Source organism: Bombina bombina, chromosome 7, assembly GCF_027579735.1.
Source record: "Bombina bombina isolate aBomBom1 chromosome 7, aBomBom1.pri, whole genome shotgun sequence".
In the NCBI taxonomy this organism is placed as follows: Eukaryota; Metazoa; Chordata; class Amphibia; order Anura; family Bombinatoridae; genus Bombina; species Bombina bombina.
This window is the reverse complement of record NC_069505.1, coordinates 382,043,105-382,067,601: the sequence shown is the minus strand read 5'-3', so window position 1 is coordinate 382,067,601 and position 24,497 is coordinate 382,043,105. Positions and strand designations below refer to the sequence as shown.

The following is a 24,497-nucleotide window of genomic DNA, read 5'->3' as shown; positions in this document are numbered from 1 at the left end:
TCTCAGTGTTGATTCAAGGAGATAGAAATGAACCTGTTTTTGTGCCAGTAAAACAATTTAGCAGTTCAATAGCCTTAGTATATAATTGGTTACACACAGGAATTACTCATATGTCCTCCCTCTATATTAGTCATAGAGATAGGGATAGGGAATAAAATTCTGAATTGACAGGAGTAAGCAAATCTACGCGTTTCGGCAGTGTTAGCTGCCTTTATCAAGATCCTTGATCTTGATAAAGGCAGCTAACACTGCCGAAACGCGTAGATTTGCTTACTCCTGTCAATTCAGAATTTTATTACTGGTAGTGTTACACTCCACAGGTTCATCCCTATCTCTATGACTAATATAGAGGGAGGACATATGAGTAATTCCTGTGTGTAACCAATTATATACTAAGGCTATTGAACTGCTAAATTGTTTTACTGGCACAAAAACAGGTTCATTTCTATCTCCTTGAATCAACACTGAGATCGATGTATGAATAATTCCTGTGTGCCCCCTTGTTTCTTCCTTTGCTCCCATCATAGCCCTAATATACACTAAAAACCAAGTGCTTAGGAGCTTCTTCGGATAAGGACAAGTTTCACATTTCAGAACGGACATAAAACCAAACGGATCAACACTCCATAGGATTCAGAGCTGCTGATAAAACAAACCGTTTTTTTCAAATTTGGACAGATTCTTTGGACATTGGACACTTGCAAGTATTGATACTAACCATCACATAAACAAGTATACTTTGTTACAATTAAGAATTGGATACAAATTTCAAACTTGTTGTGTTTAAGCATATCACAGAGATTGGAGGAATACAATAGTCAGGTGACGTGACGTCACACCTCCCGATCCATCACTCACAGTTACTTCTAACGGCTGAACAGATCAGACGCCTCCACTGAATACTGTGACCAAATATTCCATTGCTTAAAAATAATACTGGTAACATTTAGCCGAGCCAATTTCACTGTGCTAAGAGTCATTTACCTTTATCAAGTTTATTCATATTCGTATATATTTTTAAGAAACACTCAGGGAACCTTTTAGAAATTTTATATCGGCTGTATTTTTCTGTTTTTAATATGATTAATATGTTTGATTGTTACTGATGCCGGCATCTTATGTAATTGAGTATATGCTAACATATTCTGTATGCATTAACTAGTTATCTACTTAAATCACTATAAAAATTCTCTTTTATTATCATTAGTTCCTCTTGTTATTTCATTTTATTTTTTAATAATCTGGTTGGCTCTACTTAGCTGGAGCGCTTATCCCACACCACTCTCACCTCTTTACAAAAATCTAAATACATGTTCTAAATCAATATCAATTAGTTATAATATGCATTTTCATATAGTTGACATAGAACATAATTATTCCACGTTATCATTATACAGTGTATAAACAGATCTCATTATCTACACCGTACAACAAATCTAAAATATAAAGAATATATAATAAAAAATATATAAAAAAATATGTATATATAAAAAATGTATATAAAAAAAACCTAAAGTAAAAAACCAATATATATCTATTATTTGTAGTATAATATACATATCTTATATTGGCAAATGTTCTTGTCAATGAAGATTACCTCATTAAATATATATTAAATATATTAAATCTAGTTTAGTTACAAATGTTCTTGTCAATGAAGATTACCTCATTGACAAGTCAAGTGTAATTCTATATTTGTAAATATTTAAAAATCAATTAAAATCAATTAAACGCGGCCATGTCTATACTTTCATTTAAGCCATGTGGTGTAAGAGTCTTAAGTTTCCAGATCCAAAATGTCTCTCTCTGTCTAAGATGAATCAGCCTATTTCTACCCCATTTGGGAGCAATGAATTCCAAAGGAAAAATATTAAAGATATCTGTTTGTCCATCATGACAGTTTATACTATGTCGTGGGACACTATGGTTCATAACCCCATTTTTTATGTTTCTGTTGTGTTCCCCCCATCTTTTCTTTAGGGGTCTTGAGGACCTACCAATATATTGAATCCCACATTGGCATTCAAGGAGATATACCAGATATACCACATAACTAGAGTCACAAGTGAATCTAGAGTTTATCTCAAATTCTTCCTTTGTGGAAAAAGATTGAAATTTTAACCTACTTCCTGATGTATAGCTGCAAAGGCCACAATTAGGTCGATTGCACTTGAAAAAACCCCTTTTTCCAATAGGCCAGTTATCCTTAATTGTTTTTGTATTCCTCCCTTTAGTATATTTGTTCATTACCACCTTACTCGGAGCTAATTTATTTTTTAGAGTTGGAGCTCTCTTGAAAGTGCATATGGGGACCTCATCCAAAATATTTTTAAGAATACAATAATTGCGTAAAATGTACCAGTGTTTGTGTAGAATATGTTTAATTTTATTGTGGTTACTGGTAAATTTAGTAATAAATCTTAAATTATTAGGCTTAGACTCTACATTGCAAGATTCTTTTTCTCCAATATTTTTATTTTCAGTGCTTTCATCCTTCTTTTTGAAATTAAAAAACTCATCTCTATCTTTAATCCTAGCTTTTCTATATCCTTCTTCTACCAGGTCTCTAGGGTATCCTTTTTCTAGAAATCTTGACCTTAGGATATCTGCCTGATCATCAAAAGTGTTTAGAGATGTACAATTTCTACGAACCCTAGAAAATTGGTTATAAGGTATATTTTTCACCCAAGGTTTATAGTGATTGCTTTTATAGTTTAAATAGCTATTTGTGTCTACTGATTTAAAAAATGTTTTGGTGGTCACTCGTCCACTATCATCCCAGCTTAAAACTAAATCCAGAAATTCTATGGTGTTTCTATTTATATTGGATGTTAATTTAAGGCCCATATTATTGTTATTTAAAGATGAAATAAATTCCTCTGCAGATTCCTCTGTACCATTCCATATTAATAACAGGTCATCAATGAAACGGCCATAGAACACCAGGTTTGCCCCCATGGGGGATTTGTAGATGTATTGCTCCTCGAATATCCCCATAAACAAATTAGCAAAACTAGGGGCAAACCTGGTGCCCATGGCCGTTCCCTTGATTTGTAGAAAAAACCTTTCCTGATATACAAAATAGTTGTGTTTTAACACGAAAGATATAGCCTCCAATAAAAATTGTCTTTGATTGGAAGGAAGAAATTGATCCCTTTTTAAAAATTCATCTATTGCATCCATACCCAGATCATGACTTATATTTGAATATAGGGAGGATACATCACATGTACACCAAATCAGATCTCGCCCTGCTTTTTCAATTTTAGAGATCTTGGATATGAGATCTGGGGTATCTTTAATGTAGGATTCTAGGCCCATAACTGGTTTTTTAAGATAGGTGTCTACATATTCAGATAAATTGCAAGTTAGGTTCCCAATACCCGAAATAATGGGTCTCCCTGGTGGACAAATTGGGTCTTTGTGTATTTTCGGGAGGTGGTAATAGTAAGCCAAATTTGGAGATGTAGGTGTCAGATAATCTCTCTCTTTTTTGTTTAGAATCCCTTCTGAAAAGCCTTTATCTATTAGTTTAGTAAGTCTGGCCATATATGTCAAAGTGGGATTAAAAGTAAGTTCCCTGTAATAACATGGATCTAACAGAATTTTATTTGCTTCTGCAATATAATCTGGCATATCTTGTAGAACTATCCCTCCCCCCTTGTCCGCCTGTCTAATGACTACATCTTTGTTTTTGGCAAGATTGGAAAGAGCTTTATGTTCATACACATTCAAATTGTGTTTAGTAATCTGATTATTCATTGCTCCAAAATCTTCTAATACTAAATTCTGAAAAAGAGTAATATTAGGACATGTAGTGGGGGGATTGTAATTGGATCTGGGTGCAAGGTTAGAGTGTATGTAATCGTCAAATAATGAATCACAAAATTCTTCAGGATCACAATATACAATTTCCCTAACAGGTCGTTCAGGCATGTCATTTGTGATGATAGGAAACTGATTGGTTGACCTTAATTTTTTGTCACAAAAATACCTTTGTAAATTTAACTTTCTGACAAACCTATTAAGGTCAACAAATAATTCAAACATATTGTGATTATTGGAGGGACAAAATGAAAGCCCTCTACTCAAAACACAAATTTCTTCATTTGTTAGTGTGTGACTGGATAAATTGAAAATACCTTCCTTCATTTTCGCGAGTTTTTGTTTTTTGGTTGATTTTGCTCTACCTCTGCAGCCACGCTTGCGTAGCTTCTCTTTTTTGGGGTTGATAATGGGATATATTCTCTTATTGGCGTTCTGTCTAATTGTTTTAGATGCATAGGTAACCTTTTCTGGTTCGACTGATAAAAATTCTGTCGTTTGTGCATCTGAAAAACCTGAGGGTTTCCAGGTTCAGAGTAATTTTCTCTATTTTCAGATCTAGGATTATATGTTTGATGGAATCTATTCTGTTCATCATAATTCCTAAAATCCTTCATGTAATTGCCATTATTAGACTCTCTAGATTCCTGTTGAAAATTAGGGGATTCTATCCTTCTCCTATAATTATTTTGGTGAAAATTCCCCATATGGCTTTCTGATCCCTTCCTTTTCTCGGTGTACTCTCCTTTGTAACCACTATCTAGTTGGTGACTTTTTTGCCAATTGTTTCCATTATCAAAGTTGTAATTCCCTTTAAAGCTTATATTTTTCTTTTTATCTTTAGGTTTTTTGTAATAATGTACCTTTTCCCATTTAGGGGAATTGACCGCTATCTGATCTCTTCGATTTATCAGTGTGGAATTGCCCTCTAGAGTGGGCTCCATTGTATCACCTATGCTGTCTGTTGCCTGGGTTTTGTATATACATCCCTCCAGATAATCTCTTTCATCTCTTGCTAGTTTTTTTATTTTTATTTTGATTAATTTCTTTTGGAATGAGTCAGATTTTTCCGTAACCTCCTTAATTTTTGCAGCATATTCAGGATGTTGTTCATATTTAGTTAATAGTGATTGCAATTTTTCAATTTCAATCTCTATGTTAGCTTAAAGAGTGCTTCTAAACTCTATTAATAAATCTATCAGTTTTAGTGAACAGTTTGTCAGTTCCTCCTGCCATTTGATCGTTAGTTCATTATCATGTGTAAAAACATAATTTATGCTTACCTGATAAATTTATTTCTCTTGTAGTGTATCCAGTCCACGGATCATCCATTACTTATGGGATATTAACTCCTCCCCAACAGGAAGTGCAAGAGGATTCACCCAGCAGAGCTGCTATATAGCTCCTCCCCTAACTGCCATTACCAGTCATTCGACCGAAAACATGCAGAGAAAGGAAAACCATAGGGTGCAGTGGTGACTGTAGTTTAATGGAAAAATTACCTGCCTTAAAGTTACAGGGCGGGCCGTGGACTGGATACACTACAAGAGAAATAAATTTATCAGGTAAGCATAAATTATGTTTTCTCTTGTTAAGTGTATCCAGTCCACGGATCATCCATTACTTATGGGATACCAATACCAAAGCTAAAGTACACGGATGACGGGAGGGACAGGCAGGCTCTTTATACGGAAGGAACCACTGCCTGAAGAACCTTTCTCCCAAAAACAGCCTCCGAAGAAGCAAAAGTGTCAAATTTGTAAAATTTGGAAAAAGTATGAAGAGAAGACCAAGTTGCAGCCTTGCAAATCTGTTCAACAGAAGCCTCATTCTTAAAGGCCCAAGTGGAAGCCACAACTCTAGTAGAATGTGCTGTAATTCTTTCAGGAGGCTGCTGTCCAGCAGTCTCATAGGCTAACCGTATTATGCTACGAAGCCAAAAGGAGAGAGAGGTAGCCGAAGCTTTTTGACCTCTCCTCTGACCAGAATAAACGACAAACAGGGAAGACGTTTGTCGAAAATCCTTAGTTGCCTGTAGATAAAATTTCAGGGCACGGACTACATCTAGATTGTGTAGCAGACGTTCCTTTTTCGAAGAAGGATTAGGACACAAAGATGGAACCACAATCTCTTGATTGATATTCCTGTTAGTGACCACCTTAGGTAGGAACCCAGGTTTAGTACGCAGAACTACCTTGTCTGAATGAAAAATCAGATAAGGAGAATCACAATGTAAGGCAGATAACTCAGAGACTCTTCGAGCCGACGAAATCGCCATTAAAAACAGAACTTTCCAAGATAACAACTTGATATCAGTGGAATGAAGGGGTTCAAACGGAACCCCCTGTAAAACATTAAGAACTAAGTTCAAACTCCATGGTGGAGCAACAGTTTTAAACACAGGCTTGATCCTAGCTAAAGCCTGACAAAAAGCTTGAACGTCCGGAACTTCTGACAGACGTTTGTGTAAAAGAATGGACAGAGCTGAAATCTGTCCCTTTAAGGAACTAGCGGATAAACCCTTTTCTAAACCTTTTTGTAGAAAAGACAATATCCTCGGAATCCTAACCTTACTCCATGAGTAACTCTTGGATTCGCACCAATATAAGTATTTGCGCCATATCTTATGGTAAATCTTTCTGGTAACAGGCTTCCTAGCCTGTATTAAGGTATCAATAACTGACTCAGAAAAACCACGTTTTGATAAAATCAAGCGTTCAATTTCCAAGCAGTCAGCTTCAGAGAAATTAGATTTTGATGTTTGAAGGGACCCTGGATCAGAAGGTCCTGTTTCAGAGGTAGCGACCAAGGTGGACAGGATGACATGTCCACTAGATCTGCATACCAAGTCCTGCGTGGCCATGCAGGCGCTATTAGAATCACTGATGCTCTCTCCTGTTTGATTCTGGCAATCAATCGAGGAAGCATCGGGAAGGGTGGAAACACATAAGCCATCCCGAAGGTCCAAGGTGCTGTCAAAGCATCTATCAGAACCGCTCCCGGATCCCTGGATCTGGACCCGTAACGAGGAAGCTTGGCGTTCTGTCGAGACGCCATGAGATCTATCTCTGGTTTGCCCCAACGTCGAAGTATTTGGGCAAAGACCTCCGGATGAAGTTTCCACTCCCCCGGATGAAAAGTCTGACGACTTAAGAAATCCGCCTCCCAGTTCTCCACTCCCGACAGGTGGCAAGAGTGAGACTCTGCCCAGCGAATTATCTTTGATACTTCCATCATTGCTAGGGAGCTTCTTGTCCCTCCCTGATGGTTGATGTAAGCTACAGTCGTGATGTTGTCCGACTGAAACCTGATGAACCCCCGAGTTGTTAACTGGGGCCAAGCCAGAAGGGCATTGAGAACTGCTCTCAATTCCAGAATGTTTATTGGTAGGAGACTCTCCTCCTGATTCCATTGTCCCTGAGCCTTCAGAGAATTCCAGACAGCGCCCCAACCTAGTAGGCTGGCGTCTGTTGTTACAATTGTCCAGTCCGGCCTGCTGAATGGCATCCCCCTGGACAGATGTGGCCGGGAAAGCCACCATAGAAGAGAATTTCTGGTCTCTTGATCCAGATTCAGAGTAGGGGACAAGTCTGAGTAATCCCCATTCCACTGACTTAGCATGCACAATTGCAGCGGTCTGAGATGTAGGCGTGCAAAGGGTACTATGTCCATTGCTGCTACCATTAAGCCGATCACCTCCATGCATTGAGCTACTGACGGGTGTTGAATGGAATGAAGGACACGGCATGCATTTTGAAGCTTTGTTAACCTGTCTTCTGTCAGGTAAATCTTCATTTCTACAGAATCTATAAGAGTCCCCAAGAAGGGAACTCTTGTGAGTGGAAAGAGAGAACTCTTCTTTTCGTTCACCTTCCATCCATGCGACCTTAGAAATGCCAGTACTAACTCTGTATGAGACTTGGCAGTTTGAAAGCTTGAAGCTTGTATCAGAATGTCGTCTAGGTACGGAGCTACCGCAATTCCTCGCGGTCTTAGTACCGCCAGAAGAGCACCCAGAACCTTTGTGAAGATGATCTTTGTGAATCGGTATGTGAAGGTAAGCATCCTTTAAATCCACTGTGGTCATGTACTGACCCTTTTGGATCATGGGTAAAATTGTCCGAATAGTTTCCATTTTGAACGATGGAACTCTTAGGAATTTGTTTAGGATCTTTAAATCCAAGATTGGCCTGAAAGTTCCCTCTTTTTTGGGAACCACAAACAGATTTGAGTAAAACCCTTGTCCTTGTTCCGACCGCGGAACCGGATGGATCACTCCCATTAATAAAAGATCTTGTACGCAGCGTAGAAATGCCTCTTTCTTTATTTGGTTTGTTGACAACCTTGACAGATGAAATCTCCCTCTTGGGGGAGAGAATTTGAAGTCTAGAAGGTATCCCTGAGATATGATCTCTAACGCCCAGGGATCCTGGACATCTCTTGCCCAAGCCTGGGCTAAGAGAGAAAGTCTGCCCCCCACTAGATCCGTTCCCTGATCGGGGGCCCTCGATTCATGCTGTCTTAGGGGCAGCAGCAGGTTTCCTGGCCTGCTTGCCCTTGTTCCAGGACTGGTTAGGTCTCCAGCCTTGTCTGTAGCGAGCAACAGCTCCTTCCTGTTTTGGTGCAGAGGAAGTTGATGCTGCTCCTGCTTTGAAATTACGAAAGGAACGAAAATTAGACTGTCTAGCCTTAGGTTTGGCTCTGTCTTGAGGCAGGGCATGGCCTTTACCTCCTGTAATGTCAGCGATAATTTCTTTCAACCCGGGCCCGAATAAGGTCTGCCCTTTGAAAGGTATATTAAGCAATTTAGATTTAGAAGTAACGTCAGCTGACCAGGATTTTAGCCACAGTGCTCTGCGTGCCTGAATGGCGAATCCGGAATTCTTAGCCGTAAGTTTAGTTAAATGTACTACGGCATCTGAAATAAATGAGTTAGCTAACTTAAGGGCTTTAAGCTTGTGTGTAATCTCATCTAATGGAGCTGATTCAAGTGTCTCTTCCAGAGACTCAAACCAAAATGCTGCTGCAGCAGTGACAGGCGCAATGCATGCAAGAGGTTGCAATATAAAACCTTGTTGAACAAACATTTTCTTAAGGTAACCCTCTAACTTTTTATCCATTGGATCTGAAAAGGCACAGCTATCCTCCACCGGGATAGTGGTACGCTTAGCTAAAGTAGAAACTGCTCCCTCCACCTTAGGGACCGTTTGCCATAAGTCCCGTGTGGTGGCGTCTATTGGAAACATCTTTCTAAATATCGGAGGGGGTGAGAACGGCACACCGGGTCTATCCCACTCCTTAGTAACAATTTCAGTAAGTCTCTTAGGTATATGAAAAACGTCAGTACTCGCCGGTACCGCAAAATATTTATCCAACCTACACATTTTCTCTGGTATTGCAACTGTGTTACAATCATTCAGAGCCGCTAACACCTCCCCTAGTAATACACTGAGGTTTTCCAGCAATTTGAAATATCTGAATCCAGTTTGTTTGGATCAGAACCGTCACCCGCAGAATGAAGCTCTCCGTCCTCATGTTCTGCAAATTGTGACGCAGTGTCTGACATGGCCCTAATATTATCAGCGCACTCTGTTCTCACCCCAGAGTGATCACGCTTACCTCTTAGTTCTGGTAATTTAGCCAAAACTTCAGTCATAACAGTAGCCATATCCTGTAATGTGATTTGTAATGGCCGCCCAGATGTACTCGGCGCTACAATATCACGCACCTCCCGAGCGGGAGATGCAGGTACTGACACGTGAGGCGAGTTAGTCGGCATAACTCTCCCCTCGATGTTTGGTGAAATATGTTCAATTTGTACAGATTGACTTTTATTTAAAGTAGCATCAATACAGTTAGTACATAAATTTCTATTGGGCTCCACCTTGGCATTGGAACAAATGACACAGGTATCTTCCTCTGAATCAGACATGTTTAACACACTAGCAAATAAACTAGCAACTTGGAAATACTTTTCAAGTAATTTACTATAATATGAAAACGTACTGTGCCTATAAAAAGCACAGAAAAAGTTATGACAGTTATAGCATCAAATCTTTGTAAAAAACACAATTTTAGCAAAGGATTGCTCCCATTAGCAAAGGATAACTAACCCTGATAGCAGAAAAAAAAAAAAAAAAAAATACAGAAATAAACGTTTTTTTATCACAGTCAACTACAATCTCACAGCTCTGCTGTGAGTGATTACCTCCCTCAAAACAAGTTTTGAAGACCCCTGAGTTCTGTAGAGATGAACCGGATCATGCAGGGAAGACAATAAACTTCTGACTGAATTTTTTGATGCGTAGCAAAAGCGCCAAAAAAGGCCCCTCCCCCTCACACATAACAGTGAGAGAGATCAGTAAACTGTCATAAATTAAATAAAACGACTGCCAAGTGGAAAAAAATAGTGCCCAAAACATTTTTTCACCCAGTACCTCAGAAAATTAAACGATTTTACATGCCAGCAAAAAACGTTTAACATTAATAAATTGAGTGTTATTAAAAAGCCTGTTGCTAGTCCCTGCAAATTAGGCTAAAGTTTTATGCATACAGTATAATTCCAGTGAAGTGCCATTCCCCAGAATACTGAAGTGTAAAATATACATACATGACAGCCTGATACCAGTTGCTGCTACTGCATTTAAGGCTGAGTTTACATTATATCGGTATGGCAGAATTTTCTCATCAATTCCATTGTCAGAAAATAATAAGCTGCTACATACCTCTTTGCAGATTAATCTGCCCGCTGTCCCCTGATCTGAAGTTTACCTCTCCTCAGATGGCCGAGAAACAGCAATATGATCTTAACTACTCCGGCTAAAATCATAGAAAAACTCAGGTAGATTCTTCTTCAAATTCTACCAGAGAAGGAATAACACACTCCGGTGCTATTATAAAATAACAAACTTTTGATTGAAGGTATGAAACTAAGTATAATCACCACAGTCCTCTCACACATCCTATCTATTCGTTGGGTGCAAGAGAATGACTGGTAATGGCAGTTAGGGGAGGAGCTATATAGCAGCTCTGCTGGGTGAATCCTCTTGCACTTCCTGTTGGGGAGGAGTTAATATCCCATAAGTAATGGATGATCCGTGGACTGGATACACTTAACAAGAGAAAGAGCAGACTTTAGATAGCCTTAATCCTCTTGGTATATGACCTTTTGCTTTATATTTTTTTAAAGTGTCAATATCCCACCAGTGTCTATGTTCACATTTTAAAGCTTCTTCAAGCTTGTGTATAAGTTGTGTAAAAGTGAGTTCCTCATCTTCCCTAGATAGTTCCTCAAGTGGAGTGTCTAAATTACTCAGTGTATGACGAAAATTTATTCTTTGTTCTTTGCTTTGCATTGTATTGCAAGCTATCAAACAAAAAGAAAATATAATAATACTATATAAGTGCAATCTGTGGTAATAAAAGCAATCTGTAGAATTACCCTATAATAGTATCCAGTTAGACTACTATTCTATTCTGTGTGAAAAACAAAGTGTGTTTGTATTTATCCCCACCATTAAATAATATACTGTAGTGAATAATTCTATATATATCTCTCTCAGGTCGCTCTCTGACAAAAGCCAAAAAATCAAGTGATATAATACAAAGTAAAATCAGAGGCGCCCTCAAATACTAGCTGCAAGTATATTGCTAGTATATATGTGATATGCACTGCAACAAAGTGATAATTGTGAAACCTATCACTAATTGCTATGATATATATCAATGCAATAAAACGTGTATATACAACATAACAACCTATATATATATATAAATTGATAGACGACAAAGCAATTAATAAATATAAAATATACTACAATGATATGACTATCTCCTAATGTGTTGTAACAAAGATAGTCCACACTCTAAGAGATATTTTGCAAATCTCCAGGCAGCAGACTCATTCCAGATCGATGTTGGCAGTCACAGGTTCTGTTAAAAAGAAAAAGAGAAGAGGCGCCAAATGGTGTGTATCGTTTTAACTTCAGCAGGCCAAAGCCCCCAAATGAATCTTACTTACAAAATTTCCAGCACTTGAGAAGTGCCACAAATGCCTTCTGAACTGTTAGCAGCCGTCCAGCTAGCTGTTTTTTTGGCATTTAATTTTCCTGGCCATTTATGCACTGATATTTACACCTAGCTGAAGGTAAATCCCAAGGTGCTTTTTTGGAACCATTGTGACTTGAACAATTTAGCCCAGAGGAATACCGGTGAACGCAGTGATCTGGACAGCTGATAAGTGTCCAGGAGGTCTTTGTGACACTTCTCAAGTGCCCCATATCCTGTGAGTACATTTCAATATTTGCGCTTTTGATAGTGATCACACTGATACACACTATTGTGGCACTTTTGTGTTTTTTGTTTTACACAGCACAATATTGAAGCAGTACTGGTAAAAAACAGCTAGCTGGACGGCTGCTAACAGTTCAGAAGGCATTTGTGGCACTTCTCAAGTGCTGGAAATTTTGTAAGTAAGATTCATTTGGGGGCTTTGGCCTGCTGAAGTTAAAACGATACACACCATTCAGGTCGCTGTGCTGGAGTGCTGTTTCCTCCCAGGTGCAATTCCTGCTTTAGCCCACAGATGGCGCTGTTCCAGGTGAGCAGGTTACCTCTGTGGTCGAGCAGGTCCTGTAGAGGCTTGGAGGGGCTGCTAGGGTGCGCTGTCTGTGGAGGCAGAGAGGCTCCTGGCACGGTCCTCCCTCTGATCTGTGCGGAGAGCTCGCAGGGGAGTTTCGCTCACTCAGATCTATGCGGAGATCTTACCAAGGGGTTTTGCTCTGATCTGTGCGGAGATCTACCTAGGTGTTTTCACTCTGATCTGTGCGGAGATCTCGCCCTATAGTCAGTGCTCTAGTTACAATGCCCGCTCATCCTCACAGGTGTTAGGAGTGTTTAGCCCCAGCATAAATCCACCCGGTGTTAGTGTACGGCCAACAAAGTCCCAAGAGACTGCCTGAGTATTCCCCCTCACTAGTGTTATGCAGAGGTTTTTAGGCCACTACAAGCATTTCATCCGCTAGGTGTTGGTAGGAATAAACAGCTCGATCGCCCTACGGTACCGACCTCCTCTCGTTTACTTAAGGTTATGCCCCACACCCAATAGCAGCAGCACCCAAACCCGCAGGAGAGGGCAACAGGCCGAGTGTGGGGGTCCCTCAGATGCCTTAGGTTAGATTAGTGAGATAAATCTACACTTGATCTTAGCCAAAAGGCCGAGAAGCAATCTATTGGTATACCTGAAAGAATCAGACAGGACCACCTGTTCCAGAAGGAACTACTACTAATGCTTTATTTCACCCAGGACTAGCTTTTACAAACACACTAGTAAACTTAGTGTGGTGACACACACTCCTTAAAATATAAACATAGAAAAACATATAGGAAACAATATAATAACGGAATATAACTTTGCCAACAGGATGGAGGCTTTAGGTAGTTCTAAACAGTATAAATAATAACCATCTATTTGTATTGTATTTTTGCACTATGGAAATACAGGTAGTCCCCAGGTTACGAACAAGATTCTGTAGGTTTGTTCTTAAGTTGAATTTGTATGTAAGTTGGAACAGGCACTTTTTTTAGGTGAAACTCTAGCCAAACATTTTTTTGTTTTGGATAGCATAGGGAAAAGTTTGTTTTGCTATCTGTGCCCCTGTTCAGAAAATTTCACATCACTTTCTGTCCTTGTGACAATTGAATTTTGAGGATTGGCAATAAAGCTCTATTTTCTCTGTTTGTAAGTATGAGTTGTACTTAAGTCGGATGTCTGTAACCCGGGGACTGCCTGTATATGCAAATTAGTCATTCATTCTCTTGTACCCATTTTGGTGGTGAACTTGCAACCAATAGAGGGCGCTGTGTTATGTTTTTGGCATAGTTCAACCAATAGATGGCGCTGTGTCACACATTGTCCATGTATGTGACTAAAGAACCATCACAGGTTTTATATCCCTTTAACATAGTTCACTCAAGTACAAGATGATAAACCCCTCACAAGGGTCTTCCTGTGCTGTAACAGCGCCGGGTCTCGCTAACATCTGCAAGACTTCTCTATCTCTTCACTGTCTGAGACGTACTGCCGGCTAGTCCCACACTATTACATCCCTAGAAGCACAACATACAGCAGGTGTACAGGGTACATAGACTGATGTCACGTGTTTTTAATACACTGTATAATATGTCTCTTGATGGGCATGCAATTTAGCATGCAATTTAACCCCTTAAAGACAGACATACCCTGCATGTCTGTTGTCATTGAAGGTATTACTAGCACAGCTTCACCGACAGCGCAGATATAGCGCAGACTTGCCAACATCAGCAAGACTTGCACTATTCCCGGCGCATCTAAATGACCACCGACGTACAGAGAGTATGTTACGGTATTAAGAAAAATAAAGTTAAAATTTCACTGTCATAAAATTTTTTTAAATCTCGCAATCTCTTAAAGGGACATAATACTTATATGCTAAATCACTTGAAACTGATGCAGTATAACTGTAAAAAGCTGACTGGAAAATATCAACTGAGCATCTCTATGTAAAAAAAGAAGATATTTTACCTCACAATTTCCTCAGCTCAGCAGAGTAAGTTCTGTGTAAAAAAATATACTTCAGCTGTTGCTTAGCTGCAGGTAAAAAAAAATGAAGAAATGAACAGCAGCCAACCAGCATCAGCAGTGCTGAGGTCATGAGCTCTTTTACTATGATCTCATGAGATTTCACTTAACTCTCATGAGATTTCATAGTAAACTTCCTTAAACTGAATAGGGAAATAAGATGAGTGTGCACGTAAGCTAACTCCCTTAGCTGTCCCGGGACAGACATACTGATTTGCTGCTTAGAAGTCCTTTACAATGGGATGTGGCTACTGAGGAATTTTTGAGGTAAAATATCTTTCTTTTTTACAGCTATGCTGCATCACTTTCAAGTGTTTCAACATTTGGGTATCATGGCCCTTTAAGTCTAAATTCTTGTGAGCAAAAAATAAATAAGGAATTTAACAGGCACTTCCATGTGAATATTAATGGCATACAAGAACTTGATTAAATGTTACAAAAGGAAAAAAAACTAATCTGGTACTGTTCTTAATGGGGGGGGGGGGGTTGGGGGGGGTTGTAGTTTAATTCTATATTAGTTGATTTTTGCTTGCATTCTAGGTTGTCGGAAAAGAAAAGTTAGTGTGCCGACAGAATCCTTTTAAAATATTTGAATATTTACAACTAAGTCGAGAAGAGGTGAGTTAGAATGTTGTGTGTTGATAATTATTTGTCCAACAATAATCTTTATTAAAGGGACATGATACCCAAATGTTGAATAAGTTGAAAGTGATGCAGCATAACTAAAAAGCTGATTAGAAAATATCACATGACCATCTCTTTGTAAAAAAGGAAGATATTTTACCTCAAACTTTCCTCAATAGCATTTTAATCTTTTATGTTCCATCCCTGTTATGCTGAGGAGAGGGTGAAAATACCTCTTTACACATAGTCACTCCCCTGGACTCCTAGCCTCCTTATAGAACACCAATAACTCTGCCCCCACATATACTGACTCACCTCATGGATGACGGGTGACTCCACCTTGTATCTCCTAAATGGTCACCCCTCCCCCCACAAATTAATTGCTGGAACCAAATAGGAGTAAGTATTAATATGCAGGAGGTAAAACATATTTGAAAGTGTATTATCCAGCTACATATTTTAGATTGGTGATGTTTAAATTTTAAAATTAGGAACCAGGTGTATGATAAATTTCTCCCTACACTGCACAATTGTATATGTATTTTGCTGTAGTATTTTTATGGGCATTGTTTTAATTCATTATTTTTATTAATTTCTAGGCTTTTTTCTTGGTATATGCTTTAGGTTGCCTTACAGTTAATTACAACAAGGTAAGTGCATAATAATATGACTAACTTCTATTTTAGTATAATGTAGGCACTCACAGGACAGTCCCGTTGCTAATAACAAGACCACATTATTCTTTTTCAAAACTTGAACAAGGGAATACATTAGTCTCTGAACTAATAATGCATTTATACTTTGTGTCAGGGGCATAACTAGACCTCGCTGGGCCCCAAGTCAAAGGCTGTGGCGGGTCCCCCATTTCAACTGGGCCCTATTTGCAGAAGCTGAATTGGCAGCCAATTAGGAGAAAGATGAGCTGATTCTCTGCGACTGAATCATCCTTTCTTTTTAGTTTACACCAGAGGATATGCACTTACACAGCCTTCCTAAACAAATATGCATTTTTTTCTGTTAGTAACACTATGACGGCCATCTTGGAAATTTTGCAGCCTTATTGTAAAGGCAAAAAAAATTAGTATTATTGTATTACACACCACCTGTCCAATTTCCTATTAAGGTTGCTGGGTTTCTTTGGTCACTGGATAAAAACTGATCCTTTCAGGTTTGTTGTTTTGTGAAATATTTTAGGGACATGGAAACCAAAATTAAACTCTCATGATTAAGATAGAGCATATCATTTGAAAAATTAAACTTTCCATTTAATTTTTGTGGTTGATTTTCCTCTTTTTTTCGGTATCCTTGATGCAACACTCCTTTCCATAAGAGCATACTGAAGTAGCCTCAAGACATGTGCACGCTCTTGAGACTACCACAGTATTCTCTCATGGAAAGGATAGAACAGTGTAAAGCCCTCCAATATTTGTATGAATATAAAAATAGCAAAATAACTTGTGGAAATGAGCTAAGTTTCAATAAATTATAAAAAAAAACAAAAAGGTCAATTTGATAACAGAAGTATATTGGAACATATTTTTCTTTTAAATTTTCACTCTTTCTAAATCATGAACCTTTAAAGCAGATATCCTCAAACTTGGCCCTCCAGAGGTTTTGGAACTACATTTCCCATAATGCTCAGCCAGCTGATATGCTGGCTGAGCATCATGGGGAATGTAGTTCCAAAACCTCTGGAGGGCCAAGTTTGAGGATGTCTGTTTTTAAAGGGACACCAAACACATTTCATGCACCTCCCTCTAATCATGGGTGCTGTCATTTTGGAACCTAGGTTACACTGCAGGTATATGAAGGAGAGTAACTGCATACGTTCAAACAGGACAGCACTGGAATGTAGTTAAAGATAGATTTCAACATGGCGGCATCCATGACTTGAGGGAAGCGGGGACTAAACTTAATTCTATGTTCTTAAAATAAATGTATTAAGTTCCAAAACAATAAAATGTGTAAAAAGTCACTTAGTGTTACAAACCTGTTCACCAAATGTACTGCACAAGAGAAATACAAAGTCATACTGAAACACTGTCTTCCGTCAGAGAGCAGGTGATAAGTCACAACTAGCCCTCCCTGGCAGTGTATAGTTGATCCGAAGTACGTTTCACTTGTTACATCTGCTTTTTCAAGTTCGACAAGAGACAGCATTTGTTACATTGTATTTCTCTTGTGTGAGAATGAAATGATTGGTGGTGTTCTAATTAATAGAATGTTTATATGTACAGTAAAAATGTTATCTAGGTACTTAACAGTACAGTGTGTGTTCATAAAAATAAGGGCATCACTAAGCATTTAGTTTGTTTATCTGCTTGATAGACCTTGACACATTTATTTCTTAGGAACCATTAACTATATTGAAACTTTGGGAAGTATTTAGCGCCATACAGCCAAATTTCCAGACCACCTATATAGCTTATCATCACTTCCGAAGCAAAGGATGGGTACCAAAAGCTGGTCTGAAGTATGGAACAGATCTTTGTAAGTAAAATATGTTTCTTTGATCCTTGTTTACATTGACATGATAGTAAATATATCAATACACATAAGAGACTGCAAGAATGTTTTTTTTTTTTCTTCTTCAAATAAACAGTTTTTAAAAGATGCATATTTTAGGTACAAAAATCTAATTTTTTTTTTAGGATCTCAAGGCCATCCATTCCTGCAATCTGGCTAGGGAATTTAACATTCCTGTTTCCCATTTGAGTCTTAAATTATAGCTGCCTTTAAAATTGCAAAATATTGAAATAAAAAAAAAATGGAATTGAACAATTTTGTTTTTAGAAAATAGCTAGATAGATACATATGGGTAGATCGAGATAGATGGATGGATATAGATAGAGCAGTGTTCTCCCCAGGACCTTTTTATCAGGTGCACCACGTGCCTGATTCTACTGACCACCTGGCTAAAATTTTAGCCTATATTAAAGGGACATGAAACCCACATTTTTTCTTTAATGATTTAGAAAGAGCATGCCATTTTAACAACTGTCCATTTTACTTCTATTATCTAATTTGCTTCATTCTCTTTATATGCTTAGTTTGAAAAGCATTTCTAAATACACTCAGTAGCTGCTGATTGGTGGCTGTGCATAGATGCCTCGTGTTATTGGCTCACCCATGTGCATTTCTATTTCTTCAACAAAGGATACCTAAAGAATAAAGCAAATTAGATAATAGAAATACATTGGAATGTTATTTACAATTGTATTCTCTATCTGAATCATGAAATAAATATTTTGGGTTTCATGTCCTTTTAACTAAAATTAGCTAATATTAAAAAAAATCATTTTTTTATTGCACAAATTATCATTTATACATTTATGTTAAACTATGCAATTAATCTGCGCTTTATAATGCCACCCAGCTGGCAAAATTTTCGATAGCTAAAGATACAGCGACCCAACTAAGATATATCATACTAAACTTAATAAAGTACTAATGGCAGCTAAATCAGAGGGTATTTTAAATAATGAGATATTTAGATTCCTACAGAAAACAGAACCTAGGGTTCCCTTCTTTTACCACCTCCCAAAGGTTCATAAGAATACAGAGCAACCATCAGGTAGACAGATCATTTCGGGGATTGATTCCCTGAGTGATAAAGTCTCAAAATATATTGATTTTTATCTGCAGCCTATAGTCAAAAGAACCAAGGCTTATATTAAAGATACTACATAAACTATTAATATTTTTGAAGGTTTAGAGTGGAAGGATAATTACTTTTGGTTAATGTGAAATGTATCGGCCCTATATACATCAATTGCGTATGAAAAGGGTATAAGGGCTTTAAAACAGGAAATATCAAAGTGGGGTATCCCTCTAGAACATCAAAATTTTATCCTGGAGTGCACAAATTTTGTATTGGAACATAATTATTTTTCTTTTTAAAATGTTTTTTTAATAGACAAACTAAAGGAGCGGCGATGGGGACTACGTTTGCCCCATCGTACGCAAAATAAATACATGCATAGTTTTGAGACTGAGATGATTTGGAATAATAATCCTTTTGCGGGAAATATTAAAAGATATCACCGTTATATTGATGATGTCATCGTACTCTGGGAGGGTGATGACATATCATTTAATGAGTTTGATATATTTGAATAAGAATAATTTCAATTTAAAACTTACAGGAAAATATTCTAAATCCAGAATTGAGTTTCTGGATTTATGGTGATATGTAGATGACCGTTTTAAAACGGCTGTATCTAACTACAGAAAACCAACTGACAGCTTTATTAACAGCTTTATTAACAATAAGAGTGCATACTTGAAAAGATGGAGAGAGAATCACCTAGATTACGAGTTTTGAGCGCTATAGGGAAAGTAAAGAATGCAACAAAAGTTGTGTTATTTTACCCCCTATAGCGCTGCCATTAAAGGTTTTAAAAAAACGGGCTTGTGCGGGCAATATGGAGATTTTGAGCTCCATACCGTACCAGAAACAAGCGGTGTTTTTACATGCTTGTGCGCGCATTCTCCATAGACATTAATGGGGAGAGCCGGCAAAAAGTTTAACACCTGCGATTGCGGAAACAAAGATTCCGTAATGCAGCCCCATTGATGTCTATGGGGAAAAAGAAAATACAGTTTAAACCTAACACCCTAACATAAACCCCGAGTCTAAACACCCCTAATCTGCTGCCCCCGACATCCCCTAACTTTAACATAATTAAAATAGAGCTAAATTAAACTTACAATTATTAACTAAATAAACCTATTAACCACTAAATCACAAGCCACCCACATCGCAACAACCTAAATTAAACTATATTAACCCTAACACCCCCTAACTTTAACATAATGAAATTAGATCTAAATTAAATTTACAATTATTAACTAAATAATTCCTATTTAAAACTAAATACTTACCTGTGAAATAAAACCTAAGGTAGCCACAATATAACTAATAGTTATATTGTAGCTAGCTTTGGTTTTATTTTTATTTCACATGTCAGTATATACTAGGGTTATAATTAGGGTTGCACCGATACAGATACTAGTATCGGTGCCGATACCAAGTATTTGCATGAGTACTTGTACTCATGCAAATGCACTGATACTTAAACCGATACCTCCGAATCGCCATCTTGTAGCGTTTTTCAAACTGCATGTTCCCATTTAATTTTAAGCTGGAGTGGAGACTTAACTAAAAAATGTTTACTTCTGTTCTGCCAATACAAATTGCTGTTATTTGTATTATTGTACATCAGAGCAGTGCTCCAAAAGCTGCTACTTTACAGCTGGAAGCCTACCTGGGAGAGATCATTGTACCTCGTTCAGACAAACCCCTGAAGTACTGGGCAGTTAATAAACAGATTTAATGGTCCAAAAATATCTTTCTGACCCATGCAGTAGTGTGACAAGTGAAAGACTGTTCAGCTTAGTGTCAAACGTCCTTACTGATAGCAGAAACAGACTTATAGCTAAACATGCAGAGATGCTTCTGTTCCTTAATAAGAACTTACCACTAACTTTTGAAAAAATATTCTAATTGCTAGATTGCCTGTTATACTGCTAGTTCTCATCTTGCACAATTAAGCTCAAAACCTACTGTACTCTGAGGAACATCCTTAGCCAGGGCTGGACTGGGAATAAAAAGCAACCCTGGAAAAATATGAAGACCAGCCCTATTTTTTGTTGAGTCAGTAGAATGCAAATGCCTCATTTTTATCAAAGGGGATTACTGGGTACTACTTCCCTAATATTATTTTCAGAATTCAATTATATAACTTTTTATTAATTACACATATCAGATTGATGAGTTATATAGGCACCCTACAACCCAATTGCATCCAGTAATCACCCCTTTAAATGGTAGCTTTCCAGCCCCAGCTGCTGCAGCTGGGTTTTATTGTTGTTATTAATATATGTTATTGTAATATTTTTATTTATAAACATGTTCTGTGAACTTTGTGACAACAAGCACATAAAACTGTTTTATTATTTCAAAATGTCTTTTGAGATACAGTTCATAATTATAAAGAAGCGATCTTAAATCATTATTCTGTATTGTGCTTGGTAAACTATCATGACTTTAAAAAAAAGTATTGGTAATTGGTATCGATGAGTATTTGAAAAAAAGTATCGGTACTTGTATTTGGTCTTAAAAAAGTGGTATCGGTGCAACCCTAGTTATAATACAATTTATTTATTATTATTCTTTAAAACAAACCCCCAATAAAAATGTATATATACGAAACAATTGAAATTAATAATTATTCCTAAATTCTTTAGATTACTTAATATTTATATACACATTGCAATATATTCATGTAGAGACCAGATTATGAATCAAATTATACATGCTTATGCTGTTATAATATTCTTTACAAAGATCATAAAAGATATACCTTTTAAAATTAACTTTACTCACAACGAATCACATTAAAATACCACAATGAAATACCAGAATATGGGCCGCTAACTTCACAGTGTTTTGATAAACAATATATCAAGATACTTCACCCAAATCTTACTGGATTTCAATAGTTTTAAGATAACTTTCAGACAAGTATAATTAAGTTATTAAGGCCTCAAATGATTCTCTATAACTTCAATTAAAAACACCAGAAATTGTATATATTATTAATGCAAACAGCCAATTTATGTGATTAGCTAAGACTACACAGGACTATGGATATAAGCATAAAATACAAAGTGCCCTTTTAAAATTATTAACTTCAATTAACTGTAGCAGTAATGAATGTATTTGCTTTAAAATATTAAATTATAGTCACTGCCATACGTTGCCACATAACCAAATGATTATTCAGTTTCCAGAATTTCTTGTGGGTCATCTAGAAGGATTTATCCACTATATCGCAAAGGTACAGGCCTCAAAACTGTTATCTTTCTTTATTCAAGAAAGTGTCCCAAAATGGCAGAGAATCTACTTGGCACAAAGCCTATGTATTTTCCTCTCCAAAACGTATGCTTCTTTGAGTCTGTGTGTCCTTTTTCTACTGTGTGTGACAACTTTTATTTTAATCATTCCCACAAGATTTTGATAGGCCCTCGGATGCTTGTCTCTGATTCGCTCTGGGATCGAAACATATCATTGGTTATTTGGAACATATGGTTATCTGATACCACAACTCCCCTTGGTTGCAACTCCCGCACAAACCACCAGATGGCAGCAGACAACCAGAAATGCAGTCTTGCTATCAATACTGCTGCAGTCTAGTATCTAACCTTAAAAATGTTTATTAAATATACTTAAGTTTATTAATACTGAAAATTAATCTGATCAACATATATATCCCATTTAATATAATTGAAAATGTACAATTTGAGATCAAACACAAGTATATTATCAATTATATGTTAAAATAGAAAATGTTTATATAGACTCCCTATACATTCAGATACCAGGTCTATGCATAGCCTTAAATCTATACAATATATCTATCTGATGTATACTTTATAATATTTATAATGTATTTAAAGTTATTTTTCCCAGTTATAAAAATATTTAGTGCATAACCATATGATATGACTTAGGTCACCACATGCAGGCAATCCTGCATCAGCATCTATTAGCCCCATCTGGAGCCCAATTTGTCCCTTAGATGTCTGGAAGATAGAAAAACAAAAATATGTTATATATTTTAAAATGGGATTATTACAATTGTTATTTAATATATTACAAATCTTAATTGCATTTCCAAGATCCATATATAGATATTTATACAGTCTGAGTATCAATTAAATCTTTGAGAATTATACAGTTCATATAGATGAATTTCTAACTTCTCTTTTTAAAATCAAGATTTAAATTCTTATGCCTTCAGCAAAATATGTTTCTCTGTTTTCTCCTGCTATTTTCTATTTGAGACGTATATCTGAGCTTCGTGTATTTGAAACTCAGTAGGGGACACTTAACACTTAGATAATAAGGGCTATCTCCTCTGAGTATGTTTGTATATTCAGATATCAGTTCAAATTAAATGACTGCTTTTTCAGATAGGGAAAAACTCTTTACACAGGCCTCCTTTGAAATGGATAATTGGGACATTCTGGCTTGTAATGTGTATTCTAGTCACAGCAGGGGGGTTATGTTAACCTGAGATTTTACAGATGTGAGTCCCTTTGTTTTATAATCAGGAAAAAGGCATCTCATGTCTGACCTCATATTTGCAATACATAGAATGTATTAAGTGATAAAATAAGCATGCTCAAATTTAATATTTGATAGGTTGCATACTTATATATATATATATATATATATATATATATATATATATATATATATATATATATATATATATATATATGTATTGTCTACTGACATTCACAGATACCCTGACTGACACACAGGTAAGTTTGTATTTATTTAACTAGGTAGACTAGTTAGTAAATAGTTTATTAACTATTTACTAACTACCTAGCTAAAATAAATACAAACTTACCTGTGAAATAAAACCTAACCTGCCTTACACTAAAACATACCATTACAAAAACAACAAAATTATACAAAAAAAAATAAAGATTATTCCTATTCTAATACCCTTTTAAAGAAAAAAAAAAACAACCCAAAATAAAAAAGCCTAATCTAGAATAAACTACCAAGGGCCCTTAAAAGGGCCTTTTGGAGTGCCCTTAAAAGGGCCTTTTGTAGGGGATTGCCCTGAGTTAAACAGCTCTTTTGCTCCAAAAAAAAAATACAAACACCCCCTAACACTATACAAACCTCCACCCCCCAAACTACCAAAGGGTCCTTAAAAGTTAAAGAGCTCTTTTGCTACAAAAAAAACACCCCCTAAAAATATACATTACACAAAATAACAAACAAATTATCAAAAATAAAAAAATTATTCCTATTCTAATACCCATTAAAAAAAAAAACACCCAAAATAAAAAACCTAATCTAGAATAAACTACCAATGGTCCTTAAAAGGGCCTTTTGTAGGGCATTGCCCTAAAGAAATCAGCTCTGTTTATGAAAAAAAAATACAAATACCCACTAACATTACAAACCCCCAAACCCACAAAATTAAAAAAAAAACTATCTAAAAAACCTAAGCTACCCAATGCCTTTAAAATGGCATTTTTATGGGCATTGCCCTTAAAAGGGCATTTAACTCTTTTACTGCCCAGATCCTAAACTAAAAACTAAAACCCACCCAATAAACCCTTAAAAAAGCCTAACGCTAACCCCCGACAATCCACTTACAGTTTTTGAAGTCCCGCTTGAGCGATCTTCATCCCGGAGTTGAAGTCCTGAACCTCATCCAATGGAATTAGAGCTGCTTAAATCCTATTGGCTGATTTGAACAGCCAATAGGATTTTAGCAGCCCTAATTCCTATTGGCTGATTCAAATTTTTCAGCCAATAGGAATGCAAGGGACACCATCTTGGATCGCGTACCTTGCATTGAAGATTCAGTGTACGACGGCGACCGTATGAAGAGGATGC

At 36.9% G+C, this 24,497-nt stretch overlaps 1 protein-coding gene across 1 annotated transcript in view; it reads left to right on the top strand.

Annotated features, from left to right (window-relative positions):
• Positions 1-24,497, top strand: part of TSEN2 (tRNA splicing endonuclease subunit 2) — a 79,388-nt gene that overhangs the window by 30,862 nt on the left and 24,029 nt on the right. Inside the window, exons 6-8 of the mRNA XM_053689019.1 lie at positions 14,984-15,061; positions 15,667-15,717; positions 17,419-17,557. Of these exons, the coding sequence (XP_053544994.1) occupies positions 14,984-15,061; positions 15,667-15,717; positions 17,419-17,557 (268 nt within the window). The remainder of the gene's footprint in view (positions 1-14,983; positions 15,062-15,666; positions 15,718-17,418; positions 17,558-24,497) is intronic.